Raw genomic sequence first — 19,842 nt, forward strand, 5'->3', positions numbered from 1 at the left:
ATACTCCACAGGTCAAGAAACGGTTGTTGTTTTAGTGGAATGGAGCTGTATTGGAAAAAGTACAGTTTTTGTTCAATATTAAGCAAATACATATCCGTGAATAGCCTCGCACATTTTATTTTTACCCAGCAAATGTTTAATTAAAAAGCCAGGCATACATTTTTCTTTTGGTCATTGTGCTGACTTCACGCACCATGCAACAAAATAAATAATCCATCCATCGCTTCCTATACCCGCTTTTATCATGCACAGAGTGGCAGGAAGCTGGAACCTTTCTCAGAACATTGGGTGAAAAGGCGCATGAATGTAGACCGTGCTTCACATGCCAAATCACGGAGACATTCACACCTATAGTTCACAGCCAACAGTTACCTTAATGCATTTGGAGTATTGGAGTTCAACACAATGAATCACGTAGATTAGAACTTTAAACCAAGAGATTTTTGTTCAGGACAAAGAGCTAGCATATGTTCCCATTTGCTAATCTGGAGCTTTTAAGGTAAGATGATTAAAGGTTTGATAACCCTCCATTTGCAAAAAGGCATAGAATGGCTTAAGACTTGTCTAGTTAGCACTGACGTAGCCTGTATAAAACCTTTCACGGCTGCAAATTCTGAATCACTTTTACAAAGCTATAAATATTAAACATTAAGTCTTGTTTAAAATCTCCTGAGGCAGAATAAGAACAGCCTCGTCCTCCATTCTCACTTCGTCTCTTCATCCATGGCTCTTTCTGCCAACAGTTAGTGATTTACTGTCGACCTCCCTCCCTTTCAACATGGCTCTGTTAGAGAGATCCATTGAGTCAGAGGGACCACCTGGTCACCACTGGCTCGCTCTGATCTGTGTCATTCAAAGCTAATGTGAGCTGACACAGCAGCTCCTAAAGGACAGCTGGCTCCGCAACAGAAAATGGAGGCCAGGCACTGTCTGACCCGGCTAAAGTTAGGTCTGTTGTTGACTCATCTCTGGTGCCTTTTCACTGTGGCTGCAAAGGTTTCTAATGTAACGGAGGTGCGCTGGTTGACTTTCAGTGGACAAATAGCCTCAGAGCAAAATACTGGGTTTTAACTTGGCAAAACGTTTGTAAGATCACACATCATAACATTTATATGGCCCTGTTAAGACTTTACATCATGCTTAAAATACCCAAGCTGTGAGTAAATGCAGCTGGGAAAAGTTTCAGTTCTTACCTGGCGTACAAATATGTATTCAAAATGAGGTAAAAAAAACCCTGTTTTACAGTAATTTGTGAATTATGTCATGGTTTGAGTTAGTATCCAAAATATATGGTCTATTGAAGGAGATATTAAATGTTAAATGATACCCCTTTGATGTATTGTAGCTAGTTAGCTTAGCCTTGTATTTCCAAAACTATTCCTTTTTAGGTTCTTTAATATTGTATTAGTCAACCTCTAACCAAGCTAGCTAGATTGTGTTTTCTGCAGGGCCGGTTCTAGACAATTTGATGCCCAAGGTGAGATTTTAGCTGAGATTTGTTTTTTATCTCTCCAGTTTTAAACGATATTTTTGGTTTACTGTCCTATAGTATACATTGAAATGATTTCAAACCTGTTTATCCCAATAATTATAAAGGAGTGCCTTGGAAATATGTGTTTAAATAAATTGTGATCAAAACGTTTGAGACCCACTGAGATAACTTAGACTAAAGTAAGACTAAAAAAAACTATCTATACACTGAGAGAGTTCTTTTACCTCACTGAGCCTCTCAGTCTGACAGGAGAGCTCTCCTCCGTCCTTGTTAAAGAAAAATCTTCTTCTTATATCCGTTAGCGCAGCTAGCACCAGATGCTAATAACAACAGCGCCAGTACCGGTGCGCCCTCTCTCTCTCCCTCACTCGCTCCCACGCTTACTCGCACTTTGGCTGTGAGCTGCGGGCGCCAGATAAGCCAACATCCCCCACTTTCATCACTTACAGCGCCCATCGTACAGGGCAAATGAAAAGTGTAACCAGGGTGAAAAGGGTGTTACATTTACTTAATTATGAATGTTGTTACATCTAGGCCGAGAATTAGGATGAGCACCAATGGTCAAAAATGTTTTTTCCCCTCCCAGAGCTGCCAGCGCAGAGCCCCCCCAGATCTGGGGCCCTAAGCGACCGCCTATGTCGTGTATGCCAAAAACCGGCCCTGGTTTGCTTTATTAGACTGAATGTCTTTAGACCTTTTTGAAATGGTCCTTCCATGAAGATTCAGGAGCAGTTTTGAGGGGAGCTTTTATACTATTTACCCAGAAGCCTGACTATTTTATTCAACCATTTGCTTATGTTTTTTAACCATCTCCTTACTTTATTCAACCTTCTTCAACATTTCAGTGGCTTTGGATTCCAGTGGCAGCATATCAGCAACAGCCACACCTATAATTTTCCTGTCACAAACATTTATATTTTATAGTTTGGGAACACATTTAGCAATTTTTGCATTTTATTTATGGGACCCACACTCCCAAAAGATCTTCAAAGACTGCTGTTAGATTGATGAGGCATGGCAGATTATGTCAAACCAAACTGCCACTGTAACCAGCCTGCTGTGTAAATGATAGCCATGCATCATAAAATGAGTATGCATGACATGATGACGAGGCGATGGGGTGTCAGGGAGGTCTTGTATAATCCAATTACCGGTTGATGAGTTTCCATTAGGGTGTGTGTGTGTGTGTGTGTGTGTGTGTGTGTGTGTGTGTGTGTGTGTGTGTGTGTGTGTGTGTGTGTGTGTGTGTGTGTGTGTGTGTGTGTGTGTGTGTGTGTGTGTGTGTGTGTGTGTGTGTGTGTGTGTGTGTGTGTGTGTGTGTGTGTGTGTGTGTGTGTGTGTGTCCTGCTGTACTATAGTCTTTATTTGATTGATTAAGGGTAGGTTAACATCTGGCTACAAACTAGTAGTCTCTTAATAGAATTTGCCCCACCCACATGTATGTGTCTGCGTGTGTGTGCCCCCTGTACAAGCAACTGTACACTAATAAACCTAATGGCTATAAAGTCAGGGGTGGGCTTAGGCCTATTAGAAAAAAACATACAACAGCAGAGTGTATGATGACATTTAAAACCTCCCTTATGCAATGGGCTACTGGATATATATAATAACATAATCCATTCCATCACCGGATAAAATGTAATGCCCTAAATTGTAAACTGGTTTGAGCAGCAGCAGCAGCAGCAGTAGTTGTAAATGCCATTATTGCATCCTAAGGATGGCAAAAGGGTTTGTATTTGTAAGAACGCTGCTTTATGATCCCATTCATTAGCTGCAATTAAAAGTGTACTTGTCTGATAAATCACTATCACACAACAGGAGCTGATAAAGGCTGGGTTGTTTTATTGATTATACACTTAGAGCTCATTCTGCCAGCACGCAGTGTGTGTGTTTTTTTGGCATTTTCACATTTTCCTTTACCATTCAAGCTTTCTTTATTCACTTCAACTCTGTCCAAAGCTGCCTTCCCCATTACTCAATACTTTTCCACATTTTAATAGTATCTCCACTATCGTCAGTAGTAGACATTGCTTTGTCTTAGTTACAACACAAAATGGTATAAATCTTGAAATATATTGTGAAATGTACCAACCGCCCAAAAACTGTCAATTGCCAATATAATTGCACAGGTTTGTGAGACCCTATACTCAGCCAATTGCCAAATCTAAATGTTCTCCCGTCGTCCAATCCTAATAAGTCTTTGAGTAGTTTATTTGGTATTTAATAAAAATGCCCATTGCATCATCCCAGAGACCAAGGCATCTTCCTCAAATTACTTATTTTCTTTTAGTCAAACAAACCATTTTTAAAGGGGCACTGTGCTCCAGGTCAGTCAAAACTGGAAACAATCAGACAAGATCAAACACCTTGAGAAAAGCTTGGCAGCTCCGAATAAACCGAAGACGTGTTAAGGAAACGTGCTCTGGGTGCAACACGTTTCTCAATCCCGCATAGCGAAAAAATAAACAGAAGGGTAACCTAATGTCTGCTTGTCAAGGCTCATGAAGTTTTACCTCTTAAAAGGTCGCTGGCACTTATGCCCACTTGACTCTTCCTCTCTGTGATGTTTCACACCTCTGACTCCATCTTTCACATGTAATAACATACACCGATGTACGTTTTCTTCTCCCTCTCTCTATGTCAAGCTGCAAGTTGCCATCAGCAGGGGAAAGGGAATCTGTGTATTCGCAGATGTTTAGAATATGTAAATGTACAAGGACATTTTATGCTTTGGATGTGTGGGTTAGCAACATGTGCCCGTTTGGATATGTCTTAGATGGTTCTACACTGCAAAAGAGGATAAGGAGGTTTGCAACTCAAAGACAAATACTTTGGTAACTGTTTGAGTAGATAAAACTCACAAGATACATTTGTTGACATGGATAATGAGTCCAGGCTATTCTTGTTTTTTTCTATAGTGGAAGCCCAGATGAAGCCCAAACTAACAATTCATAATGGGCTGTAATAGAATTCCCTTGATTTGTATGCCACTTTGTGTCCTGTCGTCCCAGTATCGACTGTATGTACGACTCGCTCTGATTCTCCTGTTTCCTTTCTAAAGGCCTCTTTGCCGACGACTGCTGAGTATAAGCAATGTCACCCTCACTTAGTTTCACTACAAATCAAAATGCTGCTGTCGGGGCGAGTCAAAGGCTATGGAACTCCAGTCCAACATCAAGCCAATGTTAGCCGCAGTTTAGGATGAGAGAACTGTCTATGAGGGCAGCTCTTATGTAAGATCTCTTTCTCTTTGTGGCAATCACTGTGCTAATAGCCTTTTTCAGAAATCAGTGCTCTGTTAATAGTCAGTAGTACAGATGACACATGTGAATCTTCGTTTCGTTTGAGAGCTTTGTCTTTTTGCTGTTTGAAAGCTCTACAGTGACACCAGCAAAAATGCAACTACTTATAAGTTATTTTGTTTAAATCCCATTTGAGTAGCCTTTTTACAGAGAATTTTAGAATTGCTTGCATGTTTCTACAGGCTTGTTTAGACAATTAGTCAACCAAAACACCAGCGCAAAATGAATTTTGTCAACACTTGGATTAAATAGAGCCACGAGTTGAATCTTGCCTGCCCTTTGATTTGCATTAGAATGGTTTCTGGGGCGGTTATTATTCATGTAAACGGTAATGAAACCACTGGATGATGTCACTGGAAAGAAAAGGTTATTTTTACTGGAGTGGAAGAAGCCCCCAGTTCGCAGAATGCATCAGAACCCGCATGGCAGATGGGATTTTCAGAGGCCGATAATAAAGGGGTTTCAGAGTTATACTTATTGAAGGAACATTCTCTGTATTTACCATATAACTGCTAGCTGGTAGACTCTGCTTATGTAGGCACAACCTTTGCCAGCTCAGCAGTCAGTCAGACTTTTAAAAGGAAAGGGGAGGTATGCAGATGTATGTAAATGAGGTTGCCATGGGGTTTGTGGTGGTGAAACCGTGGTTACTGGTAGAGGAATGAGGTTAAAGAGGGCCATGGGCTTCGGGAGGACGTTCCCTACCCACAATGCCCTCTGGTGTTTGTTTACACACTGTGGTTGGTTCTGGGTTGTGTGAGGTAAAGCCAGCCATCTCTTAAGCCTTTTCTGCAAAGCTTTCATGGGCAATGTGGGGTATCATGTTGATGACATTAGGTGAAATTGCTGTTTTAGTTGACATTTTCCAATTTAGTTTGTAAACGCCATGATTTAACTATAATTTAACCAACAAATAAATATTCATAATTCCTGCTATCAAAATACATGTAATCACTACAACAAATCATCACATTTAAATAGCTGTATGATACTGCCATTTAAACAAAATATGGATTGTGCGGTTTTCTGTACTTAACAAATAAGGGATAAGCCCCATAACAAAGTTATCCCACAATGTTTTACCACCATGTTCTTCTACGCGTGCAAAACATCTTACCTGGTTGACTGAACAAAAGGAATGTATTGTCCCATCCCTAAATCAGTCACGAGGTATGACCCTTGACCTTCAGTGTCAAGGGCTGGGAGTGACACTGAGTGTGAGGTAGAGAAAAAAGCTTTTTAGGTTGTCTGGGAATAAGAAAATACTGATCAGAAGACATTGTTCACCCTAGAAGGTCTTACAAAACACCAGTACCAGTTGCCTTCATGGACTACAAGTTAATATATTGAAAGTTTTTACCCAGAAACTCAGTATTGTATAAAACATGTATGTTACCGTTGACTAATAACAGCCCATGGCCAATCCATCTCCAAATGCCACTAATCTTTTCCGCTTTGTTTCACATTGAATAGCCATCACACGCACACATGGACATAATAATTACGTTTGTGGACAAAATATAAGCCCACAGCTTTGATTTCATGGGATTAAACCTAACTGGCTGCCAGATTGCCTTTCTTCTAACCTAATCAAAAGATTAAGGGCATAGGGCACTAGCTTCACAAGTAGCCTGATCATATAAATAAATAAACTGTGGCACATATGTTAGATTGTTATGTTATGTTCAAGAAATGACCCAATTCCAAGAGTAGTGGCATGAAAAGATGTGTTGGTACGGACCGTCTTCCATGACGAACAAAACAAGGTGATGCACATGGTCAGTAAGGGCAGCTGGTTAAGTCGGCACTAATGTTGACTCGCTGATGGAGGGTTTTAAATCCCACTACCACTCCCTGCTAATTGGTTTGGGCTGGCTTTAATACCGCAGACCCTCCGCTCGAATGGGCAAACAGAGTGGAAGTGGGAGGGGATAGGGTACAGGGGCCGGATTGGAACTAGGTCAATGATTGTTATTAATGAATCACATTAACACGTACAAGTGTAATCATAGCACATACGAGCATCACACGTACACTGACACATCTTCGGCAAGCCACATGCAGCTTCAGGCGCGTGAAGGCGTCCACTGACCCTGCGACGGTGATGGTGACAAGATAAGGAAAGAGGGGGAGGGGTGTATCACTTTGCCGGACAGGATGTGTGACAGCAACAAGACACACGTCTATGTTATTGTCTGCTGGAATGCCTATTAATAAACTAGTTCTCTCTCTTTCTTTCCCACTAAGCATCCTGGAACACCAATCAATAGCTAGACATAAGAGATTTACAGCGCTCTTCAATTTCCACTCAATAGACTTTAACAGCTTAAAGAGCCCCAGCTGACCTCTAAACAACTACAAATACACTGAGTATAATTGCTTACACCATGCTGTGGTTTTCTGTGTGTAATCACATTAAGTCAACCATGATTCTTCATCAACTTCCCTTTGTTTTTATCTAGCTAGATTGATTTATGTTGGGACATACAAGAGGAAATTAGATTTTGCCCCGAGTCAGGGCGCAGGAACAAGTAAGAACGTGTTCTGTAATGTGTTTACATTGAACTCTTACGGAAAAATGAAGAATGCTTCCAAATTTTAGAATACAGTATAACTGGTTTAGGATCTTCATTATCTCTGGTTTATACCTAATACAAGGTCTTTTGTTGTCTGGTTTGGAAGCTGGGCCATAATTTAAAGTGTAATTTGACTAAACAACATTTCTCAGTGGATCAAGAATATTTTGGTCTCCATACACCTTGAAACAACCTCAATGGAAATAGGTAAAGGTATGCCACAAGTTCTGTTAATCTGATGAAAAAATATACCAACCAGATTCATCCCAAATTTTCCGAGACCACAAGTTGATGTATTCAGATTGCTGGATATTGGTTTTGTCAGACTAACGGTACAAAACCCAAAGCTACTACATTGACTGTTGTACAAATGGAAGAAAACCCCTCAAATCTATGCTATTTTGTCATTATTATTTTTTTAACAATATCTGACTTTCCAAATTGTTGACAATGTATTTTCCGATGATTGACAACTAAATCCCTGTATACCGTTAAGCCGCTGTACAAACGGTGCTGCTATCGGTATATGAATTACGCTACTTCCTTTGTTTAAACAATTCTCGTTGGTTGGGAACCCTCATCCCGTGTGACTTATCCGGTTTGAGTACCACTCTGATTGGCCACTGTGAATGCCAGTCGTCATCTCTCCTAACAGCACTCTTATTATTGTGAGACTCCCGGGGGCAGACCATACAGGCAGACGCAACATCTTGCTAGAAACAGCGTCTCAAGGCTTCTTAACATTTAACAACCTATTAATGATGCATACCCACTTAACGGGAAGAAACTCAGCTAACAGACTATATTAACCATTTTACCTACACGGAACAGAGGTCCAACACCAAGAGTCTAAATCAACACTTAGCAAAACGGGCTAATGGGGCTAACGGCTACTTTAGCACATAACTGGCAAAGGCCATCTTTTCAACGTCATTTTATCTGCACAACATATCACATGAAAGCTGAGATTCTACAGATTCCACTCATCACTGTGCGACCAAAACACACTGAACTAGCAGCCAGGAAAGAGCAAGAAAACAACTTCACTTTACGTAGCCATGATGATAATTATGTCTTACCTTTGCTGTTTTGTGATCAAAAGTTATGTTCAAGGGCATAGAAACGGTTAATCCAATGTCTCTGTGTAACTTTAAAAGGATTACTGATAATCTATCATTACAGTTATAAATTATAAACGGATTATATTGGTTAGCCGACCGGAGCTTCCGGTTTAGGAGGTGCGCACGCAGCGTCTCGTTTTAACTGAATAATGGTCATGTTTACATGGATTTATGAACTGCCCCTAATTACCGCCCCCCTTCCAGAGACATACTGTACTGTCAAACACACTCATACTTGCTTGGTATGACATTGAAAAAGTTACATTTAAATAATAAATAAAAATAAATTACAATAAAATGACTGTTTAATCTTCACATTTTGTAATCATGTCTATAATTTTGAGCACCACATTATTGAAAAGTATCGAAAAATAACGGTATCGATAAGCAGTATCGGTATCGATAAAATCCTAATGATACCCATCCCTAGTGAAGAGAAAACACTGATTACAATCAAAGTATTGCTCTTTAACAGTGAACACAAAGCTTGTTTGTTCAGTATTCATATGTGGTCAAGGTCCAAGATTCCCTCGCATGCAATCAGCAGTCTTGTGTCCACTGCAAGATCAAACCACAAACAAAAGAATATTCATGGTACACAAAAAGTGTACTGAATATGTACCATAAGTCCCTAAAATCTCCTCAAGGGAAAATCCTTCTAGCAGTTTTGTATTTGACACAGATGAGTCCTCATATGCTCTGTTGGTTCAAATCAGTGGGAAAAAGCATTCAGTGCTGAGTTAAATCCCGACTGAGCTGTCCCCACTTATTAGTAAGCCTTGCTTGGCCTAGCTGATGACTAGCAGCAAATGTTAAAACATATTATTTCACCTGGTCAATGTTTTAAGAGTTGTTGATTCAAACGAGTTGTCATTTTGATGCAAAATCCATTCGGTACATTCATACTATTCACTCAAAATTGACAGTTTTCAAAAACAGGGACACACATAAACCGACTTAGAAACATTCACACGCACATGAAAAAACATGTATTTCCAGAGCACGCACACACAACACATAACAGAGAGTGTGTGGGGAGGTGAGCTGCCCTCTCTTCCTTAGAGCGGGTGCCATGTCTTGTCAGATGGGGTTAGCTCCACGCTAGCTGATGAGCCAGTCGAGCCTTTGAAGGCCTTCCAAGGGCCCGTGGTTTACGTGCTTGGGTTGCCAGGTTCTGCCATCCCCCTCATTAATGCAGCATGGGTGCCCACTTAACTTGTTTGTCTCTGGTCCTCTGGTCAGATTGCCCTGGCTATGACCGAGAGCTGGGCAGCCAAGCAAGGGAGGGAACACATACACGGACTCACGCTGACAAAGCACACGCATGCATATACAGTTTTTGTATAAATACAAAAAGGAATGCAAGCATGTAGGTGCAATAGACCCATGCAGACATGCAATACATAACACATACCTACTTATGTGCACATATTGGCAAACATCAATCATCAGCTCTTGTGTGTTGATATGTGCAACAACAGAATATGACAGTTATACAAAGAGAGGCAAAAAAAATTCAAATAAGTCCCTCTGCGGCTCTTGTTCTTACTGTATATAGAAGGGGTGGGGCCCTTGACATGTCTGTATGCTGGGACCCATTGTCTCATAATGCGTCCATGCCCCAAACTGATATTAACCAACCATACTATAACTTAGCAACTGTAATGCATTTAAGGCTTAAAGACCCTTGGATTTTCCACATAGCAAAGTTTCCAGAGTTGGGCCTGGACGCAATTTTTAGCATGCTTCACTTATTAGCTTGACGCCAATAATGTAGCGTTACTTCCAAAGCTACGAGCATATCATTTGCTAACTAAACTGTTTTGTTGGGTTGCAGGTTGCTTTATCATTCATTTTTTTGTGAAATCAAAGACCTTTTGTTTCTAGAAGTGACTATAAACTCTTGAACTATTCACAGTTGAGATATTCAATTGAACATTTGAGTAATTTATCAGGAGCATTGTCTATCTTCTATGTACTAAACAATCGACCACCAGTGTTCTGACTAGGCAGTGTTGCCAATTCCTCTTTGTTTCGTTTTTACGCCACATCCAGGGCTCTCGACTAACTTTTTTCACCATCCTCCCGGAATCGTCCCGAAATACAATCTAAGCTGTCCCGAAATTAATGTGGACCGTCCCGAATTTAAAATATTAGTTTTTCTACATTATCATTAGTTAAAATCATTCAAAGTGACCTTTAACATAAATAAAACATCATACAAATCATTAAATGATAATTCATCAAACTTTTTACTTGAGTAAATCAGTCAATCACATGAACAAAGGCCAAATATATTTAAACAAACACACAAACGAGAAAATTACTCAACACAACACTCTGTCCTGAAGACCGAACCCAGAGTAACCACTAACCAGGATGACAGTCTGTAACACAGTCAGGAGACCTTTACAAACTGCCCGCCCCCTCGCACACAGACCGGAGAGAGAGATCTCGTCTGGATTGGAAAGCTTGAAAATACATCATAGACGCATGTTGTAGTCTTATTGCATATTAGAAACGGAGTTGGCTAAACTAAAACTGCGATATAATGTTTATGTAGCAATAATACATATGACATATATTTTTTAAATGTCTCCAGTACCGATAAAAAGTCAGATAACGTCGGAGCTTAACGTTACCACTGTCTTTAATAATTCCGGCCCGGGCGGAGCCCGTTTAATACCAGGGCTCTGTACCCATCCCTACATGGGGAGAGGCGCAGCATATTGCTAAGGACTAAATACGATGGAGGGTTCTCATCGCAGCCTTATTACCCATAGGGGATGAAGAGGAGTAATTAAATAAAGAGGCCGGCGCTCCAGGGTCTGGTTCTGCTGTGCGTTTTTGTGATGTAAAGGTAAAACATTTCAGAATTCCTCCACGGGATACCATTGTCATTGTACAGTACATCACTCAACCCGCGAAATACACACACTCAGTACATACTGTAGCTAGACCTGCGAATTTGGGGGCCAGGAATTTGTGTGTGTGTGTGTGTGTGTGTGTGTGTGTGTGTGTGTGTGTGTGTGTGTGTGTGTGTGTGTGTGTGTGTGTGTGTGTGTGTGTGTGTGTGTGTGTGTGTGTGTGTGTGTGTGTGTGTGTGTGTGTGTGTGTGTGTGTGTGTGTGTGTGTGTGTGTGTGTGTGTGTGTGTGTGTGTGTGTGTGTGTGTGTGTGTGTGTGTGTGTGTGTGTGTGTGTGTGTGTGTGTGTGTGTGTGTGTGTGTGTGTGTGTGTGTGTGTGTGTGGGGCAGGTTGCTAAATGTTTTGTGTGTTTATGTTGACAAGGAGGTTTAATAACTGTGTGCTACACAAAACAGGCAGTCGGTTTCATTTTCATCGCCGTTTGTAGTACAGTTAGCAGGGTATTTTTAACTCCCGTCCCAAATTCGTCCCAAAATTATTTTTTATCCTCCCCGACACTATTTTTTTCGACGACGGGACGTCCTTAAGCTCGAGCCCTGGCCACATCCCCTTCTCCCTCCCTTTTTTCTCCTTTCCCTCCTTTTTTTTTATTTGTAAAGTAAGCCTTCAGTGAAAAACAAATTTTTCAAGAGGTTGTCAAAGTAGCAGGTTAATGGAAATGTTTTCTTATAACTAATTGGACTTTCTGTAGCTGGTGGGGTCAGATTTCATGGAACTTTCTGTACTTTGACCTGGGTGTTGGTGCAGAGAAAGAGAGAATGTTTGGACTGTTCCTGCTCTTTCTTCAACATCTTGAGGTAATTGACCCAACCTCCTGCCTTGAGCACACATAGCCTACTCACACACATACACACATATATACAGTATAATCACAGATGGGTTTAAAAATCCCCTTTCTCGTGCAAACCTTCCCGTTTGCTCTCCCTTCCTCCCACACACAAACACAGTCAGCTTAAGACACCCATGCAACCCACGTCAATTCCCTATCTTACCAATGCTACACATGGGCACTCATTCATTCTCCACACATACATACCGCTAAGAGAATATCCATGTCTCTGTGCTAAAACACTGCGATACAGCTGTGAATAGGAGATGAAAGCCAGAGCTGAGCCAGGAATAATAAAAGCAGACTGATTTCAATGCACTGCAGGCTTCTATGGGCATGGGATCTGACTTGAGAACAGAAGGGAGGCATGGTCCTTTTTAACCATACAATTTTACCAAAGCTACTTTGATGTAGCAAAGACCTTGGAGTCAACAGTGCCGAGGCTGGTTTTGCTCTAATTATAACATTCCCGACAGAATCAGCCCAATACCCGGTGTACATTTGTACACGTGTGGTCTAATTTTAACAACAGCCATCCTAATTCATGCAGCGCCCATTTACCAGCATGCCTGGCACAATGCTTTTATGCCTGCACTTCCCAATGTGCTTGTAAAAGAGTGGCCTGCATTGACCTCCAATAAACGTAGTCCCACCCGTTGCCCCGTACTGGGAGTTGAAACATATGGGTGTGACAAAGAGAAGTAACAAATGGGAAAATGGAAGGACAAACTAGAAATCTAGTAATACCCTAAAATGTTAAGTATATTATCCAAAATTGCACACTTAAAGGACAATACCACTTAACGGTTAATCCTGTTTTAGCCCATTTGTAAAGATTCACATACACTAACACATAAACCATTTTTGCTGTATTCAAGAAATGTTTTTTCTTCTACCATTCCATGCAACCAATGGTTTCCATAAATGTTTTATGATCTGGACTTTCCAAAATTATTTATAGCCTGAAGTATTTAGCCCATTTGTTCCTACTGAAGACCTAAATCGGGGAAGAAAAAAAAAACATATCCTTAAACAGCGGGGCAGTGTAGTTTTCAGCCAAAGTTTCTCAAACAGAGGTAAGTGCGATGTCAAAAATGCAAAAGTACATTTGTTGGGGACTATTTTTAGCTGAAGATTGGATACACTGGGGCGAGTTAACAGCAGAAGCACAGTGTATGTAGGATCTACTTAACATAAACTACAGTGCCCATGTTCAATGTCATGAAGAAGCATGTTACTCAGTGGAGCAGTGGAGCTCATTTATGTATTTTTTATAGATTTTGAAAAAGGTCTATAGCACAAAGGAATATGAAGCTTTGGCTACACAGTTCATCGTTTGTTTTGGTGTTATTATAAGATGTGTAAGATATAAATTTAAAATTTAAAAAAAATTAAATACAAGATTTATCTTTTAAGTCTATTGGCAGACTCTTGGTGGAGTTGTGTAATCCATCAGAACATGAAGTCCTTGTTATGGATTATTTCATTGCAAAGTTAAACCACATTACTAAGAAACAACAATGTGACAGAAATGAATGCATGCTTGATGTTCACTGTTTTGATAATACAGCTTAAGCAACTTTCAAGAGCCCATTGCAGTTAAACTAGATTGGAAATCAAGAAAAATCAATTGCTGCCTGGATTTGTGGAAAAGAAAGAAATCCCCCAAAATCTAGAACTGTACAGCATGCATGTAGTTAAGGAGCTTATACTTGAAAACATACTGCTTTGGTGCTTAAATGATGCAGATTTTGGAAAACTATCCCAACTCAAGGACCAACCACTGGCTTTTCTGGTCTTTCAACCAAAGCAGATCACAGATTACATTCCCTATACATGACAACTGCTGATGAATATACAGTAACATGCTCTAGTCGACTTCACAGAATTGGGTCGACTACCACTTTTTTTTCTGAGGTCAAGAATATACTTTAATGGTAATGATGCAAATCTTTAAAGAAACTACGTTTGCAAAGACTTCTTAGAATGTTTTTGTTAAAGCAGTACTCTTTTTGCATTTTGGATTAAGAACTGTGCTCTATTCCAAGCACAGTATGCCTAACATGCACATTGTGTAATGCTGAGTAACCGTGGCATGATGCAGAGTCAACATGAGTTGTAGCCTAATGGACAGATGGGGATGGGATGTTTGTGGCACAGTGGGACACAAAGAGGAGCCAGTTGGGGTCATGACCTTTAGAGGACTGCACCAAGTTTTTGGTAAGCTTAGCTAATCCGGTAAAAGTAATAAGAACCAGCCCCCCTTTAGAAATAAAAGCTAGGTTAACAAAACATCTGTAGACTTCCATAGAGCAGTTCATAAATACAATGGGCAGGGAAGGTCACAAAAAATGTAATAAAACAGAACGAGAGGGAAAATAGGGAGTGGAGCAGAGTTGATGAAGGAGTGGCTGCTGGAAGTGGGTCACAGCGCCACTGACGTGATGCAAAGTGACGTGCTGAGCGGGGGGACGCACTCGCGCCAATGTCTGCGTCACCTTTTGTCCTGCACACACACGCATAACGCTACATTGGCTCAATTCATTTGGTAAACAACACTTGTGCGGAGGTAAAAAATAAAAATGCTTAGTAGTGCTCTGTATGGACACGTTTCCCCTTCTCTCTCTGCATTGTTTACTGCTTGCACTTTCCTGCTTCCCCGTGCCTCGCACTCACTTTATCAGCCTTAAAGATGGCATTCAGGTTATGCATAAATAATAGCGGCCTCTCCCCGGGTGCTTGTTGTGTACAAAACAGTGGCTGCAGAGCTGAGTTTTGCAGGGTAATTATTTTGCTATGCGATCCCTGTATGATCTGTAGCTTTTTTCCCCTCCAGCCTCACGGAGGAGCAGTGTGGAGAAGCTGTAGGGATGGAAGGGATAAAACGGGTGGAGGAGTTGCAAGGGGGGAGCTGAGGGAACAGTTTAATTGCCTGACCCCACTCCCGCCAGGATAGCTGTCTGGAGCCGGGTGTTAAAGAGACGGTGACGTGTGTGTGTGTGTGTGTGTGTGTGTGTGTGTGTGTGTGTGTGTGTGTGTGTGTGTGTGTGTGTGTGTGTGTGTGTGTGTGTGTGTGTGTGTGTGTGTGTGTGTGTGTGTGTGTGTGTGTGTGTGTGTGTGTGTGTGTGTGTGTGTGTGTGTGTGTGTGTGTGTGTGTGTGTGTGTGTGTGTGTGTGTGTGTGTGTGTGTGTGTGTGTGTGTGTGTGTGTGTGTGTGTGTGTGTGTGTGTGTGTGTGTGTGTGTGTGTGTGTGTGTGTGTGTGTGTGTGTGTGTGTGTGTGTGTGTGTGTGGTCCTGCGGATGTTCCCACGGCAGATCTTTAGGCATGACCTCTTAATCATGTCATGTGTGATATTGAAGGGATGCGCTCTGAGATTTAACGTTACCACCCTATAATGTATCAAAGGCTTATAGAAGAAGGGAGAGATGGTGTATCGGTATGTGAGGACTCTTCTCCTCACAGTGGGATTTCTCTCTCGCCTCAGCTATATGTCAATATTTATTTTGTATCCCTTATCTTGATTTTTTTTGTTTAATTCATCCTAAAAAGATAAAACATAAGCCAGACAGACCCGGGCGACTTTTACATTTATTGGATTACTGACGACGAGATCTCAATCTCTGAATAATCTAAATATACACACCACGGAGAAACAAAGAGATGAAAATGTATTTTCTATTCCTCTCCCCTCTCTCTCTCTCTGAGGTTTCTTCCTTTGTTGTTTGAGTGTGCTGGTGGTGAGTGAAGGCCGAGGAACCTTCATCCTAATCGGCTTGAGATCTGGCTGCAGGTCAGGCCAGCAGATGAATCCAGATTAGGGGGGGTCACAAGCCAGGAAGAGAGGATTAACACTACCAGCTCTGGCCGCTGCAGCCTGCTCCATTAGCTGTCCATCCAACAGCACTGTCTGCCCTGCCTATAGAATCAAAGGGGCTGGACTTAGATAGGCTTGCTGGGACTGCTCTCATTCAATCCAGTTTACAACCAGGTTTTAGGGAACCGATCAATGTTGTTCATGTGAAAATATGTTGTGCCATTACAACTGCAAAGGTTAGTCGACTGAACAAGTTGCCAACAATTTTAATAGATGATTAAATGTTATTAAATCAAGCATGTTATTTTTGAATGCCAACATGGCATAACATTCCCTTTTCTGGCTCTCCTGGAGATGTCATGCTTTTTTGTTATTGTTAGAGTTTAATAAATATCTTAAGGTCTCGACTAACAAAACAAGAAATCTAAAGACATCACCTCAATGTTTTCAAAATGTTTTATGACATTTGTCAATATTTGAAGTCATCGTTAGTAACAGCCTGCCTTAGTCATCAAATTGCTTAATATTTGTAACCTACTCTAAAAGAGATACTGGTTTTCCATTAGTGCATCCCATACTTAGTGTGGTTCAACATACCCAAAGTTCACCTATGTGTGAAACAAGGGTAAAGCTAATATCTGTGACTGTAAATCTTCAGAATCTAGACTACACTGTCTGTATTTAACTATGTGTCTGCAGATTAGCGCCCCCTGGTTGCAGGGTGCAGATAAGCCAGGTTACATGAATTACACAGACTAATCAGGGTGAGTTATAAACAAACAAACAAAGACAGAGTTGGTCACCAGTGCAACAAGCTGTGAGTTAATGCATGTGTGTGCAGTATCCTAAAATGATGGCTTCTTATCTGGGACTTAACTCAACACAGAATATTCATCATCAACCTCCCTGTTGTCTTTTTTCTATCTCCGCTGCCTGTCTCTCTGTACTTCCACTTAGCAAACTAAATAATGTGCGCAGTCCCGACGAGTTGCCTAGGCGCTCTACCTCGGCTTTGATCCTATACTGTAAATTAAACATGCCTTTTTAGATAACAGGCTCTGTGCCACCTACTGAGTCAAACTGCACCTCCGCACTTCATACACTTCCTGTCCCTGGTTTGAACTCAGCGCCGTTGATTCATGTTAACGCAGAGATAACAGCTGAGGGAATCTCTGCAGAGCAATTAGGGCCGCAGTTGCATTGTTTTTCAGGTCTATACAGTGCAGAGACAGTTCTGGAACAAATCTCGAATGTGGCATTGGTGTGTTTCTCAATGAATGAGTGGAACAGGAGAATGTGTGCCAAGCTGGGAAATGGCCCCACTCCAGTAGGGGTCAAAAGTTAGGTCAAGCACTGCTAATCTGGGTGGGAACACTCAGTGCTTGATCCCTGACACCAATTTACGACCAGTTTTTATAGCACATGAGGGCCTTGTACAAGCTGCTATTATGATTGACGGATTAAATCTAGTTGAAGTTACCACTTTTTTAAAAGCTAAACCGTTCAAACGTAGGGCTTAATTATTATTGTGCAGCATTTCTGTGTTTGGTACATTGTGTTTTTGACGTTGGTTGCTCAAAACATGAAACAACAACGATGTAAGACTTTTCTCTGGGAAAACATTTATCGGCATTTCTGACATTTAAGGCCAAAATAATGAATCATAGGAAATGACCAATTGAGTGATAATGAAAGTAGTTGGCTTCCCACCAGGATTATTTTTCTGATAAGTGTTACCTTTATTTGCCATAACATGTTAGCTTATGGCTTGCAGAAAACGATTGACTTTCATCATTAGCTAAAGCTGCGCTACTAAACGTCAGAATGCTAGAAACATGTTGTATGCTAATGTTAGTATTTTATCTCAAGGCACTGAATACCATCAGTGTACCAGACTAAATACAATTTGTATGGTTATTTTTTTTGTTGTCAAGTTAAAATGGTCTACTCTAATACTGAAATTATTTTCAGTCCCCCCTATTCACCTCTTATGATACTTAGACTATACACATTGTCAAGTATTCTAATTCATAACCGACAGTTTGCACAACAAACTTAAGACATGCGTGTTGTTTTTTTCGGTTGCAAAATCATTATTTCAGTTACTGAAGTTTCAAATAAAAAGAGCACATATTTCAATGTAATACTTTAAACCCTCATGTTTTATTGGGTCTCTCAAAGTGCACAGCAGCTCGTGGTCCTTTTGCTCCAGTGGTCGTGTCGGCCAGTTTTTCTTTTGAGGTCTTTGAAATGCTAATCGCTTATCCTCCCCTCTTTTTTTTCTTCTCCTTCTGTGCTTTAGATTCCTCTACCAACTACATCAGGCAGCTGGAGTCTAAAGTGCGGATCCTGGAGGACGATAACACTAAGCTTCTCTCACAGGTAAAAAACAAGTATAAAATGCTATGGCATATCAGCCCACACCATTACTTGTTGATCTTCTGACCCTCACTTAACACCACTTGTTCAACTCTCCAACTCAACCCAAAACATGTGATAGGCAGCTGTGATGAGATAGAGTGGTTGCATGATGCCTCCTTGAAGTCTCCTCCTCACAACAGCCTGCCTGTTAGTCGTAGAATATGTTTACCATGTTTAATTCATGGAGAGTCGGTTGCTAGCAGTGATGTTAGCCACGGAGGCGAACTGTGGGAGCGCAGCAGAGATGAGAGGAGGGGAAAAGGAGTGAAAGAAGTATTGACTGACAGCGACAGAGTAAAGCATCTCTCCCAAAGTTGACCTTGCTCTGACTTCTCCCAAATGTGAAACATGGAGGGCTGAGTGAGTGGAGGTGGGAGTGTGAGAAAGGAGGGTCCTTGTTCATATTGGGTTCACATGTCAGTCTATAGGAGTGTGTTGCATACACACAACCACAGACGGTGAAAGGTATAACTGAGTCATATTAAATGGTGACATGGCTTATTAATTGGTAAAACATCTATTAATAAAAATGTTCATTGGTTATCTTTCTGTTCATTTGATTGAAGCTGGAATTTCAAAGTTTGAATCAAAGCCTTTATTTAAAAAAGAAAAGAAGAAGTGATTTCTCTTACCCCAATTATCTCCCAGTAGATTTGTATGTAGGCAGAGAGTGTAGGCTGGAGTCACGGATACCAAATCATCCCCTATAATTAGCCCTTAAGTGCTACAATTTGTGCTACACATTGTCCCACAGCATTCAAGACATACAATATAATTTGACCCTGCTTCTTAAAGTCGACTAGGAGTCCTTGTTCAAAGTTGAACTGATGAACGGTTTATTTGGTGTCTAGAACTTAATATAGATTAAAATGTATAGAATCACATTTTAGTCAAATGCAGTTGTTACAAGTACATTATGAGAATGTGGACGCCATGACACGACTGAACTTTACCATTAGTCAGAATACTCATCCATAAAGTCTTGTAAGTTCTTTTTTTTTTTTACAGTATTCTTGGAGCTTCAGAATAATATTCTTACCCTCAATAACAGCTCCCGAAATACAGTTATCAAATAATGAACATATTATACACTGTTATGTTTTTTTCTCCCTATAGGCCAATAGCCGGTATAGTTTATCACAGATACAGACAAAAAAGGTAACATTTTGAAATGTTTTTTGGCTCATTTGCTGGTTGAGCCTTTTCAGTCTTTTATCTGTTTGGTGGAGGGACTTTCCCAGCTTTGAGCTTGCTGCTTTGTCATTTACAGTGGGTGGACCCAAAAAAAGTAACACCTGTACAATGTAATGCATTAAGCAGCCAAAACATTGATTTTCTGTTGACACTGTCACGCGAATGATG

The 19,842-nt window shown here is 40.8% G+C and overlaps 1 protein-coding gene across 4 annotated transcripts in view; it reads left to right on the forward strand.

Annotated features, from left to right (window-relative positions):
* ccdc85cb (coiled-coil domain containing 85C, b) overlaps positions 1 to 19,842 on the forward strand; it is a 50,205-nt gene that overhangs the window by 16,045 nt on the left and 14,318 nt on the right. For 2 of the 4 annotated variants that reach the window (XM_079644657.1, XM_079644658.1), the window contains exons 2-3: positions 18,362 to 18,441; positions 19,597 to 19,638. In XM_079644657.1, the coding sequence (XP_079500783.1) occupies positions 18,362 to 18,441; positions 19,597 to 19,638 (122 nt within the window). The remainder of the gene's footprint in view (positions 1 to 18,361; positions 18,442 to 19,596; positions 19,639 to 19,842) is intronic. The other 2 variants (XM_079644660.1, XM_079644659.1) reach the window with 1 other exon arrangement.

Source organism: Notothenia rossii, assembly GCF_949606895.1.
Source record: "Notothenia rossii genome assembly, chromosome: 8".
Taxonomy (NCBI): domain Eukaryota; kingdom Metazoa; phylum Chordata; class Actinopteri; order Perciformes; family Nototheniidae; genus Notothenia; species Notothenia rossii.